General features: G+C 37.1%; 2 protein-coding genes across 2 annotated transcripts; both read left to right on the top strand.

Moving 5' to 3' along the window:
• Positions 1-8,031, top strand: LOC118328407 (solute carrier family 2, facilitated glucose transporter member 11-like). Its single transcript, XM_035662146.1, has 12 exons — positions 1-187; positions 838-936; positions 1,456-1,616; positions 2,172-2,296; positions 2,847-2,976; positions 3,077-3,225; positions 3,483-3,670; positions 4,264-4,374; positions 5,481-5,582; positions 5,771-5,846; positions 6,240-6,367; positions 6,931-8,031. The coding sequence occupies exons 1-12, from the start codon at positions 164-166 to the stop codon at positions 7,147-7,149; spliced, it is 1,512 nt and encodes a 503-aa protein (XP_035518039.1). The 5' UTR covers positions 1-163; the 3' UTR covers positions 7,150-8,031.
• Positions 8,032-10,651: 2,620 nt separating this feature from the next.
• LOC118328515 (solute carrier family 2, facilitated glucose transporter member 11-like) lies at positions 10,652-16,503 on the top strand. The gene is made up of 12 exons (XM_035662274.1): positions 10,652-10,692; positions 11,234-11,332; positions 12,565-12,725; positions 13,376-13,500; positions 13,598-13,727; positions 13,977-14,125; positions 14,239-14,426; positions 14,526-14,636; positions 15,458-15,559; positions 15,642-15,717; positions 15,804-15,931; positions 16,055-16,503. The coding sequence occupies exons 1-12, from the start codon at positions 10,672-10,674 to the stop codon at positions 16,247-16,249; spliced, it is 1,485 nt and encodes a 494-aa protein (XP_035518167.1). The 5' UTR covers positions 10,652-10,671; the 3' UTR covers positions 16,250-16,503.
• Positions 16,504-18,387: the final 1,884 nt, after the last annotated feature.

Here is an 18,387-nt window from a genome sequence, read left to right as displayed (position 1 = left end):
CACAAGAGGCCTTACCACACGCGCGCTTCAGGAGCGTGCTCGACCTCGTGCAGGCTCGTTATTCTGGAGGTGGGCTGACCTGCGTGGTTCGCCGTCGGACTTCATCAAGTTACTGTGTGCCTTTTTACCACCTCCTTCCACCTTCACCAGCAGCACGTTAACAATGGCGCAAGCTGGTGCACAGAAGGTAAATTAGTACATTATACTTTATAATTAGTCATTTATCTTTAGTTTAGTACTTGCTGTTTGATTTGTAGACTACATTTGTAGAATTATGTAGAAAAGTCTTGCAGAGAAGCTGAATGTTACTTGGTGGTTGTTGTAAATATGAGGTGCTGTTTAAAGATCTTTTGTTTTTACCAAATTAACATCAAAACAACCTGTAAAAAACTGCCCAACAACTGAATGTGCAGATTAATCTATCCATCTAATATCAGGCAGTGTCATATTATCATGCATTGCAGGTGTAACAGGTGTAATGTTCAATAGATGATAGATTTACAGTCCTTTAACAAACAAATTGATAAATTTGAGATGCTGTGATTTTAGCAAATTAGTATTAATTTTATTTGATTGGTTACTTGATAAGATAATGTGTATCTAATGAAAAACATCTGTCTGTCTATCTGTCTGTCTATTTGTCTGTCTATCTATTTATCTATCTATCCATCTGTCCATCTGTCTGTCTGTCTGTCAATCTATCTGTCGGTCTGTGTCTGTCTGTGTTGTCTGTCTGTCTATTTGTCTGTCTGTCTGTCTATCTATCCATCTGTCTATCCATCTGTCTATCCATCTGTCTATCTGTCTGTCGGTCGGTCTGTCTGTTTGCATTAACAGAGCAGCTCTCTGACATTGGTGCTAATGGTTGCTTCGGCAGCCATTGGAGGAACTCTTCAATATGGCTACAACCTCGCAATAATGAATGCTCCCACAACTGTAAGTTGTTCCCAGTGTTAACAAAGTGTTAATTATTCAGTCAAATATGCGTATTTACTTATTTACAGAGCTGATAAGGCTCTGCAGGGTTAGTGTTCAGAAACATAGATTAACATTTCAATTGAGGTTAAAAGTGTGTTTTGTGTGTGTGTTCCCTGTACGCAGTGCACAGACCAGCATCAGTGTTATTTCACATTTGGGTCAGTGTAAATTGGCACAAACAAGAATTAGGCTACTTGTGTCTGTGATTAGTCATTCTCATTGTACCACATCCAGCTGTATTGTGCTGTAGAAACTAATTCTGGATGCAGGATCTCGTTCCTCTGTGTTTTGTAAAGCCGAGCAGCAGCACTGAAATAAAAGAGCACAAACTTCCATCAGCAGCAAACAATACTGCAACTATAAACAGACATATATACACAGACAGACAGAAAAACTTAATAAGGGTCAGCACTGGTCTGTTTCCGTGCGTTAACTCAGTGACACTTTAATGGTTGACTGTCTTGTCTGCTCTCACAGTTTATTCAAACCTTTATCAATGAGACGTTCCTGGAGCGCTGGGACTTCCAGCTGGAGGACTACCAGGTGACTCTGGTCTGGACAATAATTGTCTCCATATTCTCGTTGGGGGGCTTTGCAGGAGCTCTTATCGCAGGACCTATGACCATACGCTTCGGGAGGTAATAGAAGATGCTCCGTTGCGCTACTGTATGTAAATGTCTTATTGCACGAAGGTTACAAACTGAGATTTTCATTGCAATGTGCAAAGAGTGAATGAGCAACCTTTCAATATGTCGCACACGTATAAGTGAATAAAGAGATTGTTCATTTACTTTCCTCTATCATGTGTATACATGCAAATCACCCTGGATTGAGTCTTGATTCTCAGAGAAACACACATGCATCAATTGTGCTTGCAAACAATCACAAACTGACGCATTAGGCTGGTGTTGGTCTATTATCCAATACTTTATTCTTTCTTACGCTTCCTGTTGCTGTAGATATTTATTTTTTAAAAGGATCAATAATTTCCTAAAACAGCCGGTCACTGTAGTTTGTAGCAAACGTTACTCAAACAGGAGTAAATAATGCATTTTGTGATGGCTATTTTCAGTGAACGAACACACGTTTGATGCTCTGGTGACATTTTACAGCAGCAGGACTCACATAAACTCTCACTGAGTACCAAAGGTTGTTGGCAATCTATTAGATTTGTCCTCTTTTCCCTTCTCAAGGAAGAAATGCCTGTTGTTGAACAACATCTTCCTCATGAGTGGTTCACTCTTAGCTGTGACAAGTAGAGCTGCCAAGTCTTTTGAGATGATCATTATTTCACGTGTCCTGATTGGAATAAATGCCGGTACGTGATTTTACGTCAGTAACTATTTATGTTTGCCTTTAAATACCTGTTACACTGTCAGACTTTCTTCCCAATGTATATTCATGCTGAGGCGGAGGGGTGCCATGGTGTCAAATGCTATCAAATTTAACAATTAAGATTAATTTGAAAAATAATATATATATAAAATGTAAATTAATTTAATGATCTTATGATTTCATGGCCACATTTTAGACCAGGTGCTTAAGTTCAATGAAAAAAGAAAAGAATCAAGAAAAATTTGAAAAAGATTTGAAATACAGATATAAAACAATTTATTGATTTCTACTTCCACCTTTAGATATTTCTCTTAGTGCTTTACTAGTGTGCCACAATAAAGAAAGTTTTTTGAGTTAAAATATCTTCATTTGGGGGCATTTCCAAGCAAACATTTATATGTGATTGTTTTCGATTAGCTGTAATTAACAGACTGAAATGAGAACTGAACTTTACTTTTAAGTAATAATAATGCTGGAAAAGGTAAAAATAAATGCACAGATATTCAACAGAAACTTCATTGTGTGTTTTGCAGGGATCAGCATGAATGTGCAGCCCATGTATTTTGGAGAAAGTGCACCAAAGCACCTAAGAGGGGCTATCTCTTTGTCCTCAGCTGTTTTCACAGCATTTGGTGTTGTGTTAGGACAGGTGGTCGGACTGAGGTACGGACAAAAGAGGCCAATGTTTTTGTTGTAAAAGAAATAAACAGTATGTGCCGTAGATTAGATATCCACAGTAACAATCTGGATTATTTATTTATAGAGAGATTTTGGGCAGTGAGCCATGTTGGCAGTATCTTCTCGCCAGTAATGCCATTCCTGGCTTCATTCAGCTCCTCACCCTGCCGTGGTTCCCAGAGAGCCCCAGATATCTGCTCATCGACAGGGGGGACAAGGAGGCTTGTATTAACGGTGGGTACTGTAATGTGTCAAGCAGTATCTGAGTACTCTTCCACCACTGCTGTCAAGTCAGCACATCAAGGGCGACCCATATACGGAGTTGCTGCAGCGGCCAGGGTTCCCCCTTTCCTGCTGATCTTCAGCTGTCTCTATCAAATAAAGGCATGAAAAAGGACAAAAAAAGAACTTAAAAAAATGGTATATATATAAAAACATACATATATTAATAATTAATAACAACAAAGTTGTTTTATTTTTTTCTTGCTCAGCTTTGAGGCGGCTGCGAGGCTGTGAGGTCCAAAGCAGCGAGCTCGATGAGATCCTGCAGGAACAGGCCGAAACCAAAGGCATGAGGCCCAGCCGGCCCTGGGAGCTTTTCACCGATCGCTCAGTGCGCTGGCAGCTCATCTCTGTCATGATCATCAGCAGTGCCATGCAGCTCTGTGGTAATGACTCGGTAAGAAGAGCTGCCATCAGTGTCATTATCAGACATTTTTACAGTGTGTCTCTGTAGGAAATATTGTTATGTAACTCAAGAGGGACAGTGTTACTGATACCGAGGTGCAGTAACAGTATCAGAGGCTCTTCTGGCCCTCTGCTCTGTCAGACCGTTGATTAGAAATTTGAGATGATCCATCAGCGGTTTGTGTCGTGTCTGGGTTTCTTATGTTGCTGCAGGTCATATTAATAATGTATACTGCTGCTGAGGCATCATATACGCATAATGTGCAGTGAATGATGTGTAAAGACAGCTGATTGTTTTGAATGTGCACTAAAAGTTGTTTCTTTGTTGTTAACACATCTAAACTGATTTTCGGAGTTGCAACAACTTGCCTTCTCATCAGTAAATGCTGACTAAGTACTCCTGTGTTTAAAGGCTTTTAACCACATGCTTGACAGATTTAGGGAGGGGATGGGGGTATTAACATAGTTACTCTTTGTACAAAATGCTGCCTTAATCAGCTTATTAACAGTTGAAGTGTGAGTGTAATGATGCTCTGCAGTACTCTAATGTTGTACTCTAATGTCTTTATGTTCTTTTTCTTGCAGATTTACTTCTATGCATACTATGTATTCAAAGAGGCTGGAATATCTGATGATAAAATCCAGTATATCACAATTGGCACTGGTACATGTGAATTCACAGCCTGTATAATGTGTGTAAGTATCCGTCATTGAAACACACGTTATGTAACTGGCTAGAGGCAAAGAGAGACTGTTGTTTGCATTCCTCTTAAATCTTTAACACAGGCTAAGGACTAACTACAGCCCTGTGTACTGTACATACAATAGGTTCTACATTTAATTTCACAGTTGAGAGCACTTGGACATATGCTGTTACACTAACACCATGTGAACACTTTACAGTAAGATACACAAATTACTGAGTAGCTACAAAGAAGAAATAGTGACGTACCAGGTCTTGACCTAACTGCTGATTAGAGAAACGAGTAGTACCTCGATATCTTTGAATGGACTATTTGTTGTCACTTGAGAAGAAAATGTCATGTTAAAGGTATAGTTCAACTTTTGGGAAATACGCTTAATGGCTTTCTTGCCAAGACTTAGATAATAGATGCCACTTGCATGTTTGTACGTTAAATATGAAGCTAGAGCCAGCAGCTGTTTTGAGGAAGTTATTGCACTTGGCCAAAAACCCTTATAAAACAATAACTTTTTGTTTGTACACTTCCTGTTTTTGTACAGATTAAACAAGCAAGATGTAACATGCAGCAAACTTTATAGGGATTTCGTTACCTTCGGACAGCGCCACATTAACTGTTTCCCTGTCTTTATGCTGAGCTAAGCTAACTAGCTGCTACCCATTTAATTTATCGAGTAAATCGAAGTGAATTAGTATAAAATGTCCAACTAGTCTTTTAATAAAGCAGTGTTTGATGATTAGTTTCATAATATCTGTGACCGAACACTTTCTGGTTAATTAATCCTAATTAACTTTTAATCAAGTCCTAAATGGCAAGAAACAATTACTATTCATCACGTGCTTATAGTTGTTATATGTGTGCTCTCATCGGGTAAATTAGAGCATCAATCTCCCAACTGAGAAGCAGCTACTGTGTTTTTACTGATAATATAAACTCATAAATGCTGCACATTAATATTGGCTATTCATTAGCAGGAAGCTCCTTATTTGTATTTATTTAGTGGTTACTGCTCTTGACTTTATGTACCTTACTGTAAAGTCTTAAATATTATTTGTTCTAATGATATGTAAAAGTCTGACGTTCATATTTTGATGTTTTCAGAATCTGCTGATAGAGCGTAAAGGTCGGAAGTTCATGCTGATGGGAGGATTCATCTTCATGACCATCTGGGCTGTTGTCTTCACAATTGCTCTGTCATTTGAGGTATTATATCACTTATATGATTCAGTGACGTTCCCAGTTTACTGAAACATTTTAGTGTGTCAGTAAGGCCACTAGGAGGCCTCCTCAGTCAAACATTAGGAAATGTTTAACAATTCTTCATTTGGTGTCCTTTTTTTTTGAGTTGCTCAAACTGTAGATATTTAACTTTCCTCCCCACATGCAAACAGCACTATATATCCTGGATGCCGTACCTGAGCATGACGTGCATCTTCACCTACATTCTCAGCTTCGGCATGGGACCAGGTCAGTTTTTGGAGATTTTCATCATGAACAGACCCACAAAATGTCGTCTCAAGATCCATTAATGAAATGAAAATAAACAGTCTTGTGTTGTCAAAGTGGATCAGTAAAATACTTTTATTATTATAAAACATTTGCACAATTCATTGCTCTTTGCTCATTTTCTCACCCTCCAACTATTGAAATGTTAAATGTAACTCCAAAACATTCAGTTGGATGTTGAGGGCCATTTCACATTCAAATGAGCCATAAACACAACTACTCATTTTGGAGGATTTAGTTTGTGGTGCTATAGTAATGCCTGTCACTAAATATTTCATTATGACCTATATATATGTGTGTGATATGTAATGTGATCATGTGATGATGAAGCTATCTCTGATGATTATATTTCAGCTGGAGTGACTGGCGTTCTGCCTACAGAGATCTTCAATCAGACGTCTCGGCCGGCAGCCTACATGATCGCTGGCTCCATGATGTGGCTCAACCTTTTCATCATGGGAATGATCTTCCCTTTTCTAGTGGTCAGTCTCTCCCTACATCCATCTGTTCATATACACATCTATCCGTTTAACAATCAGGTAGTTACGTGTAAATAGAGAGGTATTATTAGTAAGACAAAACTAAGGCACTATTTACTGTCACTAACTGCTCTGTCTCCATCTATGCTTTTATGGTAAATTTGATGTATTTCTCATTTTAAATCAAATTTGACACCTTGCATTAGACTACAAGTAATTTATTAGGAGACTATAAGTCCACAGGCAGGTCAAAATGCAGCAAGTCTTCTTATAAATATTTATGGATGCTAAAGAGACGCTAAAGCGCCCCCCAGTGTTCAGAGTCTCAAATTGAGGAAATAAGGGATGAGGACTCTGTCGCGATGCTCCTGGCTTTATCTCTATCTTTTTAAAGTTCTAGTTTTAGTTCATTCTTAATAATATAAAACCTTTTGTAATTATGCATATATAACTAAACACACAGTCAGGCCTGGAGTTGGTTGAGATTGAGGCACACACAGTTCGACATTTCATTTATATCACGTCTCACATTAGTCTGACAGCTTTCCGTTGCCTTTCCGTTACAGAGCGAGCTGAGTGAGTTCTGCTTCGTGCCTTTTGCTGTGGTCTGCCTGTTGTCGGCTCTGTATGTCGGCCTGTTTCTGCCTGAGACCAAAGGGAAGTCATTGTCGGCCATCACAAGTGAATTTCACAAGCTCAACTTCAAAGGCCAGGACAAAAACTGTGAATCGCAAACTCAAGCCCAGTATCAGCTGGGTGAAGTGTGTCACTCCACGGCCTTGTAGACAGACTTTTTTTCTCCTGAAACACACAGTCACATCCACTGTATGCCTCACTTTGACCTGATCTGCTTGAGCTGGAAGAAGTCATGCACATTCTGACGGAACGGGTGGGAAATAATTCACTTTCATATCACCGAAAGCAACTTAGATCTACTGTAACTCCTTTATGTGGAGTGAGTTTTCTATTGAGAGAGTTTAAAGCAATTATCTTGCAATTATCTTGTAACGTGTTCACATGTGTGCACTTATGTTTTACTGACTGCTGTATATTGGGCTAAATGTGGCAGAAAAATAACCTGCTACATAGGAAGTGATGTGTTCTATCAGAATAAATTGAAAAATAAGTGTATAGTGTAGTCACCACTGCTGAAAAAATACTTCTGAAAAGACTATATATTATTTATAAAGATGTGTTTAGGTAAAGAATAAAACATTTCAGCATGGCAAATACATTTTATTAAGATATTTTACAGGGTTTTTTCTTGTTTAATGGGACAAAGAATACAGAGTTATTAATGGCAAACGGTGTCTTTGCTGTGGGAGGTCAAAGGTCGGAATAAGTTGCACATTCCAGTTAAATGACCTGCGGGATGCTGAAGTCTTGCAGTTTGGCAGATGATTCAACATATCAAACAGAATGTTTCATTCAAGTTCATTTGCACCTTATCAAATCTGTGTGTATCAGTGTGCACACCTCATTCATAAAAAAAACTATGATGTTGAGCATGGGTTTTTACATGAGTGGAATATGTACAATTGTTTATATTGAATATTTCTGTCATTCTTTTTTGTTTCAGTGATTTTGTGAATCTTATATTAACATAGTTTTTAAATTACATTTTTTAGCGAGATCATGAAAAAGGTGCCTTTCAAATATAATACAGAAATAAAGTCACATCAGATAAAACATTTCTGGTGTCAAATGTGTCAAAAGGTGTGTAAAATAATTTTATTTACCCACTGTTGTACAAAAACTTCTTTTCACAATCACTGCCACTACAACCATAACAATAATTCATCTTTCTATGACATATAAGAATATTTTATTTTATATGGGGGAACAGAAACAGGAAAACGTACAGAAAATGATACACACGACATTGACAGAATTTATATGTCATGTAACCTTGTAGCCAAAAAAATGTGTGAATATTTTGCTCCATATAAGCATCATACGATGGAACAAACAGCAACAGAAAGCAGTATTATACAACTGGGATCATGGCCACGTAGATGGGATCGGTGTGACCTTGGCCTGTGTAGATCAACCTTTATTATGTAGGGGTTCATGGATAAAAGGGTATTAAAATGATTATGGAAAAAAACCTTCATTTTGGTCTGAGGAAGACGCAGGTCTACACCCTCTTCCGGCTATCAGAAGAAATCATTAAATAATTGAATTTAACTCACATTAAAGTCACCTTGGGGGCACTACCCTTCAAAAGGAGAAAACTGATAGATGGTTAATTAATTTAGTCTCGATCTGAAGGTTTGTCTGTGTGAGCCTCTGTCAGCAATCTCAGATGTGGACCTCCTCAGTTGCTGAAAGGATACAAAATAAAACATTTCATAAATACAGATATCATCATCTTAAGTGTTTAACCCAGGTTTAGGTGTCAGAAATGTCAATCATGTGACAAGCTGCTGTGTGCACACAGGAGTGGGGTGTGCAGTGACAGTGGGGGCAGACACACACAGACATATCTCACAAGAGTCATTGTGGCTGAGTTACAAGTTATGATTGACTTCAGGATAGACACATACACATTTACCTGTTTTACTTTGTTATCTACTAAAACAGTCCAATCCCCTGTGCTGCTGTGTCAAACTTGAATGTCGCTGTCTTGAGGCAAAAAGATTATAAAGGTTGTTTTTTTTTAACACCAGGGAACAGCTATGATGTAAGCATTTTGTTTCTTCTTAATGCAATGCAGAACTATTTAATTATTATTATCAAGCATTTACACTGGATTGATTTAAATAGCTTGCACTTGACATGTGCATTGTGCAATGTACTGGTATCAGGACTCTGTATCTGCAGATAATCAATATTAAATGACTCAGATCAGATCAGGGGGCTAAAGAAACTTTATCAGGAGTTCCCTACTTCTTCCTACTTCCCTACACATACTCATGCTCATTAGAAGCGTAAATGACAGGAATTTGGGGTTCAATGCCTTCATGAGCCACTTCAACATGCAGCAGCAGGAGGAGCCGGGGATCGAACTGACCAACCTTCTGATTCGTAAGATAACCTGCTCTACCTCCTGAGCCACAACCTCCCTAGTGACTTATTTTGTTATGCTGTTCACAAAGTTCTCACACAAACAGAAAATGAAATAAGGAACATGTAAATAACAAATATTACAATATAGTTGTGTTTTCCTCAATCATTAAAATGTATTCTAACAAAGAAATAGTTGTATGTGATGGTGCCTGTGTGTGAGAATGACAAAAGATGTTTCAAAAACTATTTATAAATTGTTTTAAAGGGCCAGTCCAGCAATTTAGTATTGCACTTCTTTCATGTTGGGGAAGGACTTGTAGGAGACAGATAAAAAGAAAATGTTAGAATCATCAGGGTTATTTCCTCAGTGGAGTGTTTCTTTAATGTATATTGTATTTACACAGTTTTACTAATAATGTATAAAGTACAGCAGTGGTCCCAGCCTGGGGGTCGGTACCCCCACTTCATGGGAGGGTGAGGCCCTCTTGATTTTAAGTGGTGTAAGAAAACTTTAAAAATAGTAGGCCTATATCTCAGCATTTCATTTATTTCTGTGAAGAAAACTAAATGAAATTGTTATTTTTAGATTTTATTATTATTATTTAAGATCTAAACTCTTAAGACCTGAAAACGAGCTATATAAACAGAGCCTTCACTCTCTGATGAACAGCCTCGCCCCCAAGGTAGAAAAGTACAAGAAAAAGGCTAACAGAAGGTTTTAGTTTCAGGAAAAAGGAGACACTGAATGTCTCAAAAAGATGCCTTTTAAATATGTATGAGTGATAAAAACAATAATACAGACAGAGAAGTGTATAAAACGTTACATAAAAGTATCAGGAAAACTCATCTCTGATGCAATATTCAAAGGAAATAATTTGCTCAAACTTCATCCAAATCACCAGTTTTACACAAACTTCCTGCAGTGATTATTGATGTACAAGCTCCACATGAGCTTAAATATGCAACAACTGCATGTCTCTTTTGGGGGGTTTATTAAAGCCTATGGTGTCTGGGTTTCTTTGTGTGTGTATGTTTTGGGGTTTTTTTCCCAGTAATGTCTAACTAGTAGACACAATATATTGGCAGGACTTGTAGCAACTACAAGAGATAACCAGACAGACCAGGTTGAATCTAGTGCAGTGTTTGGTCATCCCTATCACACACGTCAGGACATGACGATCTTTCCCTAACAGCATGAATGGACAACTAAAGTCTATTGATGTGTAACTTTAGGCTGCATCCTTCATATATGCTGGTTTTTCTGCTCCTTCTGCAGCATCCAGCAAGTCAGGACGAAAATGGACGGAGCATCAAGAAAGGTAGGTGAACATTGCATCGCTGTTTGTAGTCTCTAATGTATTTCTGAGCATTTTTTCTATGACAACTATAAATTTAAAAACATTTTTTCACTTTTTTATGGTGTTCAGAGGGTAAAAAAGAGGAAAGCAAATTAATCAATTTGTCAACTTTTACAAACAAACTAAATACAGAAAACTCAAGCAAATGCAGAAAAAAACATGTTTGTACTTTCTGTGCATTTCTAAATTAAGTGTATCAAACTGAAATTTTTATTTGTATCAGTTTACTTGTACAGCACCTTTCACATAGAGTTAGTGCCTTCAAAGTGCTCTGCAGATTACTGACAAGCTAATAAGAGAGTGTAAACACATTTTGAAACTAATGAACATGCATGAGAAGTTAAAATAAAAATTCAATAATCAAACCAATAAAATAGATGTATTAATTTTTAAAAAGATAGATCTTCTTGGATTTATAGAATGCAAGTGTAGGTTACAGTTTACTATCATTATAATTACTTAAGACCAAGGCGGTTTGTATGATTTCCAATTTACATTTCAGCTGCAGTACTGGAGGCTTTATCTGCTGACGCTGGTGTTGGGAATTGGTGGATCATTTCAATATGGGATTCAAGTTTCTGTCATTGCTTCTCCAGCAGTGGTAAGATTTCTATTAGTTAGATGCAAAGTATGCATGAAAACTGAAGGTGTGCTACAGAAATGCAGTTGACTGTCTCGCTTGATACAGTTTATCTTTGATCTTCTCTGTATTTCCTGCGTTGTGTCTGTACAGTCGGTGTAGACGGAGAGATTTATTGAACTGTGCTGCCTTTCTTCTAACAGCAAGATAATTCAATACAGTCTTATGTCTTAATGTGGTTTTGTTGTAGTGCCAGAATTATGTTTCTTATGGCTATGAAGTACACCTCACACCATGATAAGATTAAATTGTCCGTCAGAAAAGAATCCCTAGAAAACAGGTCACCTTTTACAACTTTAAATTATATTTTAATTATATAATTTGTTTTATTCTATTTATTAAGATGCAGTAAAGTGGCTGCACTCAATTCTAATCATTTATTATTATTATTAGTAATAGTAGTATTAGTAGTATATTATTCTTGTATTTGCAAATATATATTATCATTTTAAAGTGAGACTGTAATTTTTGCCACATTGGCCACAAGTTACAATTACAGCTGTAACAATGAATGTAAAAGATAGTGTATCAGCAGCTTAATCAGAGAAGTCAGCAAACTGGCTGTCAGTTAGCATTAGATACCATAAGATAGAGATCATACCAAACCAAAAGATAGGGATGTACCAGCAAAATTATTGAGTGTACAGACATCAGCATTTTATTACTTTTTCACACTGTTAATATTATACTGACTATATGTGGGTGTGATTCTTCTCAGTAACTGATACCGGGGCAGATCTAGAGGGGTTGGGGTGGCAGCTGCCAACCCTAAAAAACACCTTGCCACCCAATTTTTTAACTGATTCATTTAGATTAATTAAAGAATTAACATGTTTAAAAATAGAAATGAGTGGCCACATATAAGACTAAGTGCTTAAGTTCAATGAAAAAATACATGTATTTGGAAAAACATCTGAAGATTTGGAAATAAAACAATTTATTGATTTCTAATGCCAACACAATTTCTCTAGATCCACCCCTGAATTAACTCTCACATTTTAGATGTATCCTTGAACACACCAACAAAGAACATTTGAGTTTTGATTTTGAAGGCAGCATTATTTAAGTTTCTGATTCAGTTAAAGAGGCAACATCACCATCGTACAGTCACAACTCAGTGATCAAAAGAGCCGTGGTTGGTCAGGAAATATCAAAAGACATCACATCTCCTGACCTCTCTGACCTTTCTGCAGCATGTTCAGAGTTTTGTGAACCAGACATGGATGCTGAGGTACGGAGCTCCAGTGGATGACTCCACCAACCAGCTCATCTGGTCCTTCATCGTGGCTGTGTTAAGTCTTGGAGCCTGGGCTGGGGCTGTTCACAGCGGCAGCCTTCCTGTCACTTACGGCCGGTGAGACACACACACACACACACACACACACACCATGATTACGATTGTTAATTAGTAGCAAACAATCAACAATTACCTACTGACAACCTGAACCAGTGCAGTGGTTAGAAAACTGGGAGCAAAAAACACTTAAAAAATGTTAGTTGTTAGTTTAATGGGATTTAACAGCAGGCATGAACCTTTCCAGTCCCTCAAGAGAAGAGAAAAACATCTTTCCAAATGTTCACCCATTACAGATAAAAGTAAAATCCACCGAAACCAGAAAATAAATGATCTAGGTGTACTGGACACAAACAACTTGGTTAACTTCCCAGTTGGAACTAGTTCATACTATATACTGCATATATAACATCAATGGTTCAGACATGTGCTCTAAGGTTTGTCTAAAAGCTTTCCAGTAGATACATATAAGCAATAGTTTGACTTTTTGGGAAATACATTATTCGCTGTCTTGCTGAGAGATAGATGAGAAGATCGATACCACTTTCATGCCCGTATGTTAAATATGGAGCTAACTTAGCTTAGCATAAAGACTGGAAACAGCTAGCCTGGCTCAAAAAATACATATACACAATACAAAACCTAGCAGCGCAAACATATTTACTTGATCCCACTTAATAAAATCTTTATTGTTTCTTTTGATTTTGCAGGAAAAAAGCTCTCTTGTTCAACAACGTTGTGGCGATTGTCGCTGCTCTTCTCATGCTCTTCAGTCGCATGGCCAAGTCTTTTGAGATGATCTTACTGGGAAGATTTCTCTATGGATATAATGTTGGTATGTTCTCATGATGTGTATGTGTGTGTGTTTTGTGTTTTACTTTCCTTCGTCAGCCTCTTTTTCTTTATCATCTTCATATTGTGTTCCTCCACAGGTCTCGGCCTGAGTGTGCACCTTATGTACCTCGGGGAGAGTTCTCCAAAGAAACTCAGAGGTTTCCTGACCCTCACAGGCTCGATCTTCATCGGATTTGGAAAAGTCGTGGGTCAAATCATTGGCATTAAGTAAGAACTGACTGTTGCCACTTTAAAGCATCAATTCAGAACAAAAAAAAAGTTGTCTGGGCACAAAGAACAACATCCATACTCACTTACTTATTAAAGAGGTCAACTTGTTCCCAACTAAAGTACAAGACCTTGTTGACCTTGTCTTACTAATTAGCACAAAGTGATTTCTCTGGATAATGTATTAAGCTATCTTAATTACTGATCTACAGTATCTCCCCTCCGCTCTTTGTTTTACACTCTCTGTAGGGAGATGATGGGTACAGAAGAAATGTGGCCGTATCTCTTAGCTGTCAGTGGGATTCCTGCCATCCTGCAGTTTGTGACGCTGCTCTTCTTCCCCGAGGCTCCACGATACCTTTACATTGACAAAGGAGACACTGAAGGCACCAGAAAAGGTGAGCAGACACAGCAGACCAACTTTACAAGTTTAGAAGTTATAATGTCAGTAAGAGAGGAAGCTTTGACTTGTACAGATTTATTATTTCTTTGTATTTAATGTGTGCAAAAGCCTTGCAGTGGCTGTGGCAGGAGGATGACTTAAAGCAGGAGCTGGATGACATGCAGAAAGAGAGAGAGAGCACACAGGGAGAGAAGGCGAAGACCGTGAAGGATGTTCTCACCTCTCGCTGTGTGAGATGGCAGCTGCTGACTCTGGCCATCCCCTGCGCCGGCGTTCAATTCTGCGGCATCAACGCTGTACGTTTTTCTCAGCTTTCCCACTTCATAACACAAGTATATACATTCACACAATATGTTAAAATCTAATGGCCTCTTGTATTTCATTCTCTCATCCAGCTGTATTTCTACGCCTTCGACATCTTCCGTGAGTCAGGAGTGCCAGAGGACCAGATGCATTACTTGTCCATCGGTATTGGAGCAACAGAGGTCATCACTGTAACACTGTGTGTAAGTATCTCTGTAAAGTAGCATGAAACTGAATCACTAACTTACTCTGACATCTAAATGCAGTTATCAAACAACTGAAAGAGACTGGGGGTTTGGGCCTCAAAGGAGTATATATTTATATATTAGTATATATGTATACAGTTCAGTTTATGGACCTTTTTCCTCAACTGCTCATAATCTAACAAGGTGATTATGGAAGAATAATACTCAGTACTACAGTTTTGTTTAAGATACTGAGTGCTTCACATTCTTTGTTTTTAAACACATAAACGTTCAGTAAGCCGTACAATGAGAAATTTATCAGATTAAAAGTAGAATATTTCCATAAAGTAAATAACTGCTTTAATAAATGTGTTGTTATTTGTTCAATCATCGCTTCATCACTTCATTTGTCCCCCAAGGGCAGTTGGTAAAACATAAACACCGAGCACATTAATACGTGATATAAATACATATATATTATAGAAATGGGAAACAATGGAAAATATGCTGATTTTAGGAAAATTGACGCCTTTTGTGATCACTGGGATAAAAGCAGTCAATAGTATGAGAAATTTATTTTATATTGTGATACCATTGGTTGAGTGGGGGTACGTTTTATTTTTTTTTCCTGTATGTTGTGTTGCTATGTTGGGACTTTTGTACATAACTTTGAAAATTCAATAAATGATTTTAGTAAAGAAGAAAACATACATATTGATGATTATATTGTTGATTAGTTACATGTACTACAGAAGGTCTAAAGTTCTGTGTGATGATGAAGAACTAAATGACAAAACTTATGTTTGCCATATGTGTTCATTCTCACTGTTGTGTCTCAGTCTTTCTTGATAGATCGAGCCGGCAGAAAGAAGTTGATGGGCTACGGCTATCTCTCGATGGGTATCACCATGTCTTTACTTACTGTCATGCTGTCCATCAAGGTAGATACAGTCCAACAACAGTGCACCTTCCTCTACCCTGTTTAACAGAGGACAAATGATACATATTTCTCTTTTCACACAGGATCTGAATTCATGGATCCCGTATGTGAACATCGCCCTGATCTTTTGTGTCATCTGCATTTATGGACTTGGACCTTGTGAGTTTTCTTGCTTGTTAACCTCACAGGTGAAACAATACATTGATATTTTTTTATCCGATTTAAATTTATTTATCTTCTTTCAGCTGGAGTGTCTATGGCCCTTCCTGCTGACCTCTTCCTGCAAGCCTGGCGGCCTTCTGCTTATGTGATCAGTGGGACTATCAACTGGCTGGGCATGTTCCTTGTGGGGATGTTGTTCGGCTACATTGTGGTGAGATACCTTTATAAATATTTATATATGTCAAATAATCAGTATGCATTATGTCTCTATATGTCTTTATATCAGGTCAGCTACTCGATCTAACACAATGTGATTTCATGTGTGTCCGTACAGGATGGACTCGGGCAGTTCTGCTTCCTGATTTTCGTGGCTTACTCCGTTTGCAGTGCAGCGTTTCTGATATATTTTGTCCCAGAGACCAAAGGAAAGACAATGGTAGAAATTATGGAGGACTTTAACAAACTTAATTACAAGAACAGGGCCGCTGACATTGAGAAGACTGGCACTAGTGCTGAAACTAAATTGTAATTTAAAAAAAATATTTTATCACTTTTGACATTTTTTTGTGAATTGTGAAGTGTGAATTCCTCAGTTAAACTACATTTCAAGAAAAAAAAAACATGTAATTGATTGTGTATCATTCAACAGTAAATAATAAATATAGCCTCTGTATACATTTATTTATTACCTTTTAGTATTACCATCTAACAGATTGTTAGAAATGTTGAAACCAGATCATGTACACGGCAAGTGCTGACAAGAGGAAGTGTGTAAATATATTATCATGTAAAATAAAACATTTGTAATTTGCATACTGTCTCGTTTTGTAGTTATTTACTATATTTGATTGGTATTTATTACTGTAAATAATACATTTGCTTGAAAAAGGGTCCAAATTAAGACATTTTAACTTAAAAACATTAAATTATTGTGGCACATTAGTAAAGCATTAAATATAAATATCTAAAGGTGGCATTAGAAAACAATAAATCATTTTATTTCTGTCTTTTTTCATTGAAATTAAGCCTATCACATGTCACAAATGTGGGTAAAAAAGATCATTAAATTAATTAATAAAAATCTTCTAAATTCATATGTATATATATAAGTTTATATATGTTCATAAGCATGTTGTTGATAAATATAGTGAAGAATATTTGCCTCTGAATTGTACTTGAGTACAATGAAGCTACATAAAATGGAAATATTCAAGTGAAGTTCGAGTACCTCGGAAATTATGCTTAAATACAGTAGTTGAGGAAATGTTACTTTCAATCACTGCACACAGGTGATAAGAAGTTTTTAAATGCAGTAAAAAAAAAAATTAAAAAAAAAAGGCACTGAATCTCTGGTCCCCTAAAAACAATGTCATATAAAAGTTTAAATGAACTGTTGGTGTGAATGTGTTAGTTTGCTGGTGAAAAACCAGCAGCTATATTTGTCTGTTAACTGTTTATGACAGTAACACATCTTTTAGTTTTATAACTACACAAAAAACACTTCATAAATCATCTAAAATCATTAAAAAAACAAAACAGCCAAGTGTCTCTGTTTTCAAGAGTTTTGAATTGCACTTCCATAATTACCGGTATAAATATTCATGTATATTTGGAGCACTTTATGGAGCCTTTGTTTTGCACCTGTTATTTCCTCCGAGCTCTGACTTGACAGAAAAGATTACCCAGGTATTTATTTCCAGGAGTATTTTTCCACCACCTCCCGCTTTCTCACAGAGCATGAAGTGTTGATGCCATTTATTTAAAAAGAGAAAAAAGATAGCAGATTTTTCAATTGCAATTTATTTGACACTCATCTCTGTACCAACAAGAGAGATGAGACTCAATAACAGAGTACAAAAACAAATATCTATAGAAAAGTATGCTTATATTGAAATATGTCCAAAGACGTTATAACAAAACATGTAGCTCACATGTTTTAAGAGCAATCTTGTTGAGTACGATGATAAAATACCAAGTTTAACATATTGTACATTTTCTGTGTGTTTTTATACAAAAGTGTCAATGCAAGTCACTCTGTACAATTCATTAACCTTTAGAAAAGAGGACCTTTTTTAATCCACTGCTGTGCACAATCAGTATTTGGAAGGCACTTTGCAACAGACCAAAAGCAGAAAGCAAACATTTAGGGCCTAAATAATCCTTGGAAACATTACACTTGAGTACCAACATGAGTGAAAACAAAACCATACATCCCCCAGTGAAGAAAAACACTCAAAACAAAAAGGATCATTATTTTCCTTACAGCATCTTCCGCTTGTTTTCAAACAATCGATAACAAAACAAACCCTTATTACCTTTTTGAAGAAGTAAATACTAGTGCAGAGTGGATCAAAAAAGGACAAAAAACCTTGGTCAAAGACGTGAGTCGTGCAGCTGGCAGTGTGAGCGCTACCAGAGCAGAGTGACAGTACGGTGAACAGCGAAACTATTACTGCCACCAACCAGTGATCGACATTCAGTCCCCCAGTTCAGCTCGCATGCCGGAACATGCAGTTTACGCTTTCAATCAAATGGCCATAACTTAACATCCCTCCACATGATAGACAAGAAGAACGAAAAAAAAAATGTATATGTACAGGACCACCATTGACAAACACTGATCATATCGGTTGGTTCATATATATTTATATATATATATTTATAGAA

The sequence above is a fragment of the Morone saxatilis genome, unplaced genomic scaffold, assembly GCF_004916995.1.
Source record: "Morone saxatilis isolate NCDOM2014 unplaced genomic scaffold, NCSU_SB_2.0 Contig18, whole genome shotgun sequence".
Classification (NCBI taxonomy): domain Eukaryota; kingdom Metazoa; phylum Chordata; class Actinopteri; family Moronidae; genus Morone; species Morone saxatilis.
Note: the sequence above shows the minus strand (reverse complement) of the source record. Positions and strands in the feature narration are given on the sequence as shown.

Bases quoted from the DNA above. Each gene is read 5' to 3' on its own strand.
- LOC118328407 (XM_035662146.1), top strand. From the start codon at position 164: ATGGCGCAAGCTGGTGCACAGAAG. The intron at 2,977-3,076 runs GTACGGACAAAA...ATTTATTTATAG, and splicing joins GGACAGGTGGTCGGACTGAG to AGAGATTTTGGGCAGTGAGC. The intron at 5,847-6,239 runs GTCAGTTTTTGG...ATTATATTTCAG, and splicing joins CAGCTTCGGCATGGGACCAG to CTGGAGTGACTGGCGTTCTG.
- LOC118328515 (XM_035662274.1), top strand. From the start codon at position 10,672: ATGGACGGAGCATCAAGAAAG. The intron at 11,333-12,564 runs GTAAGATTTCTA...ACCTTTCTGCAG, and splicing joins TCATTGCTTCTCCAGCAGTG to CATGTTCAGAGTTTTGTGAA. The intron at 14,126-14,238 runs GTGAGCAGACAC...TGTGTGCAAAAG, and splicing joins CACTGAAGGCACCAGAAAAG to CCTTGCAGTGGCTGTGGCAG.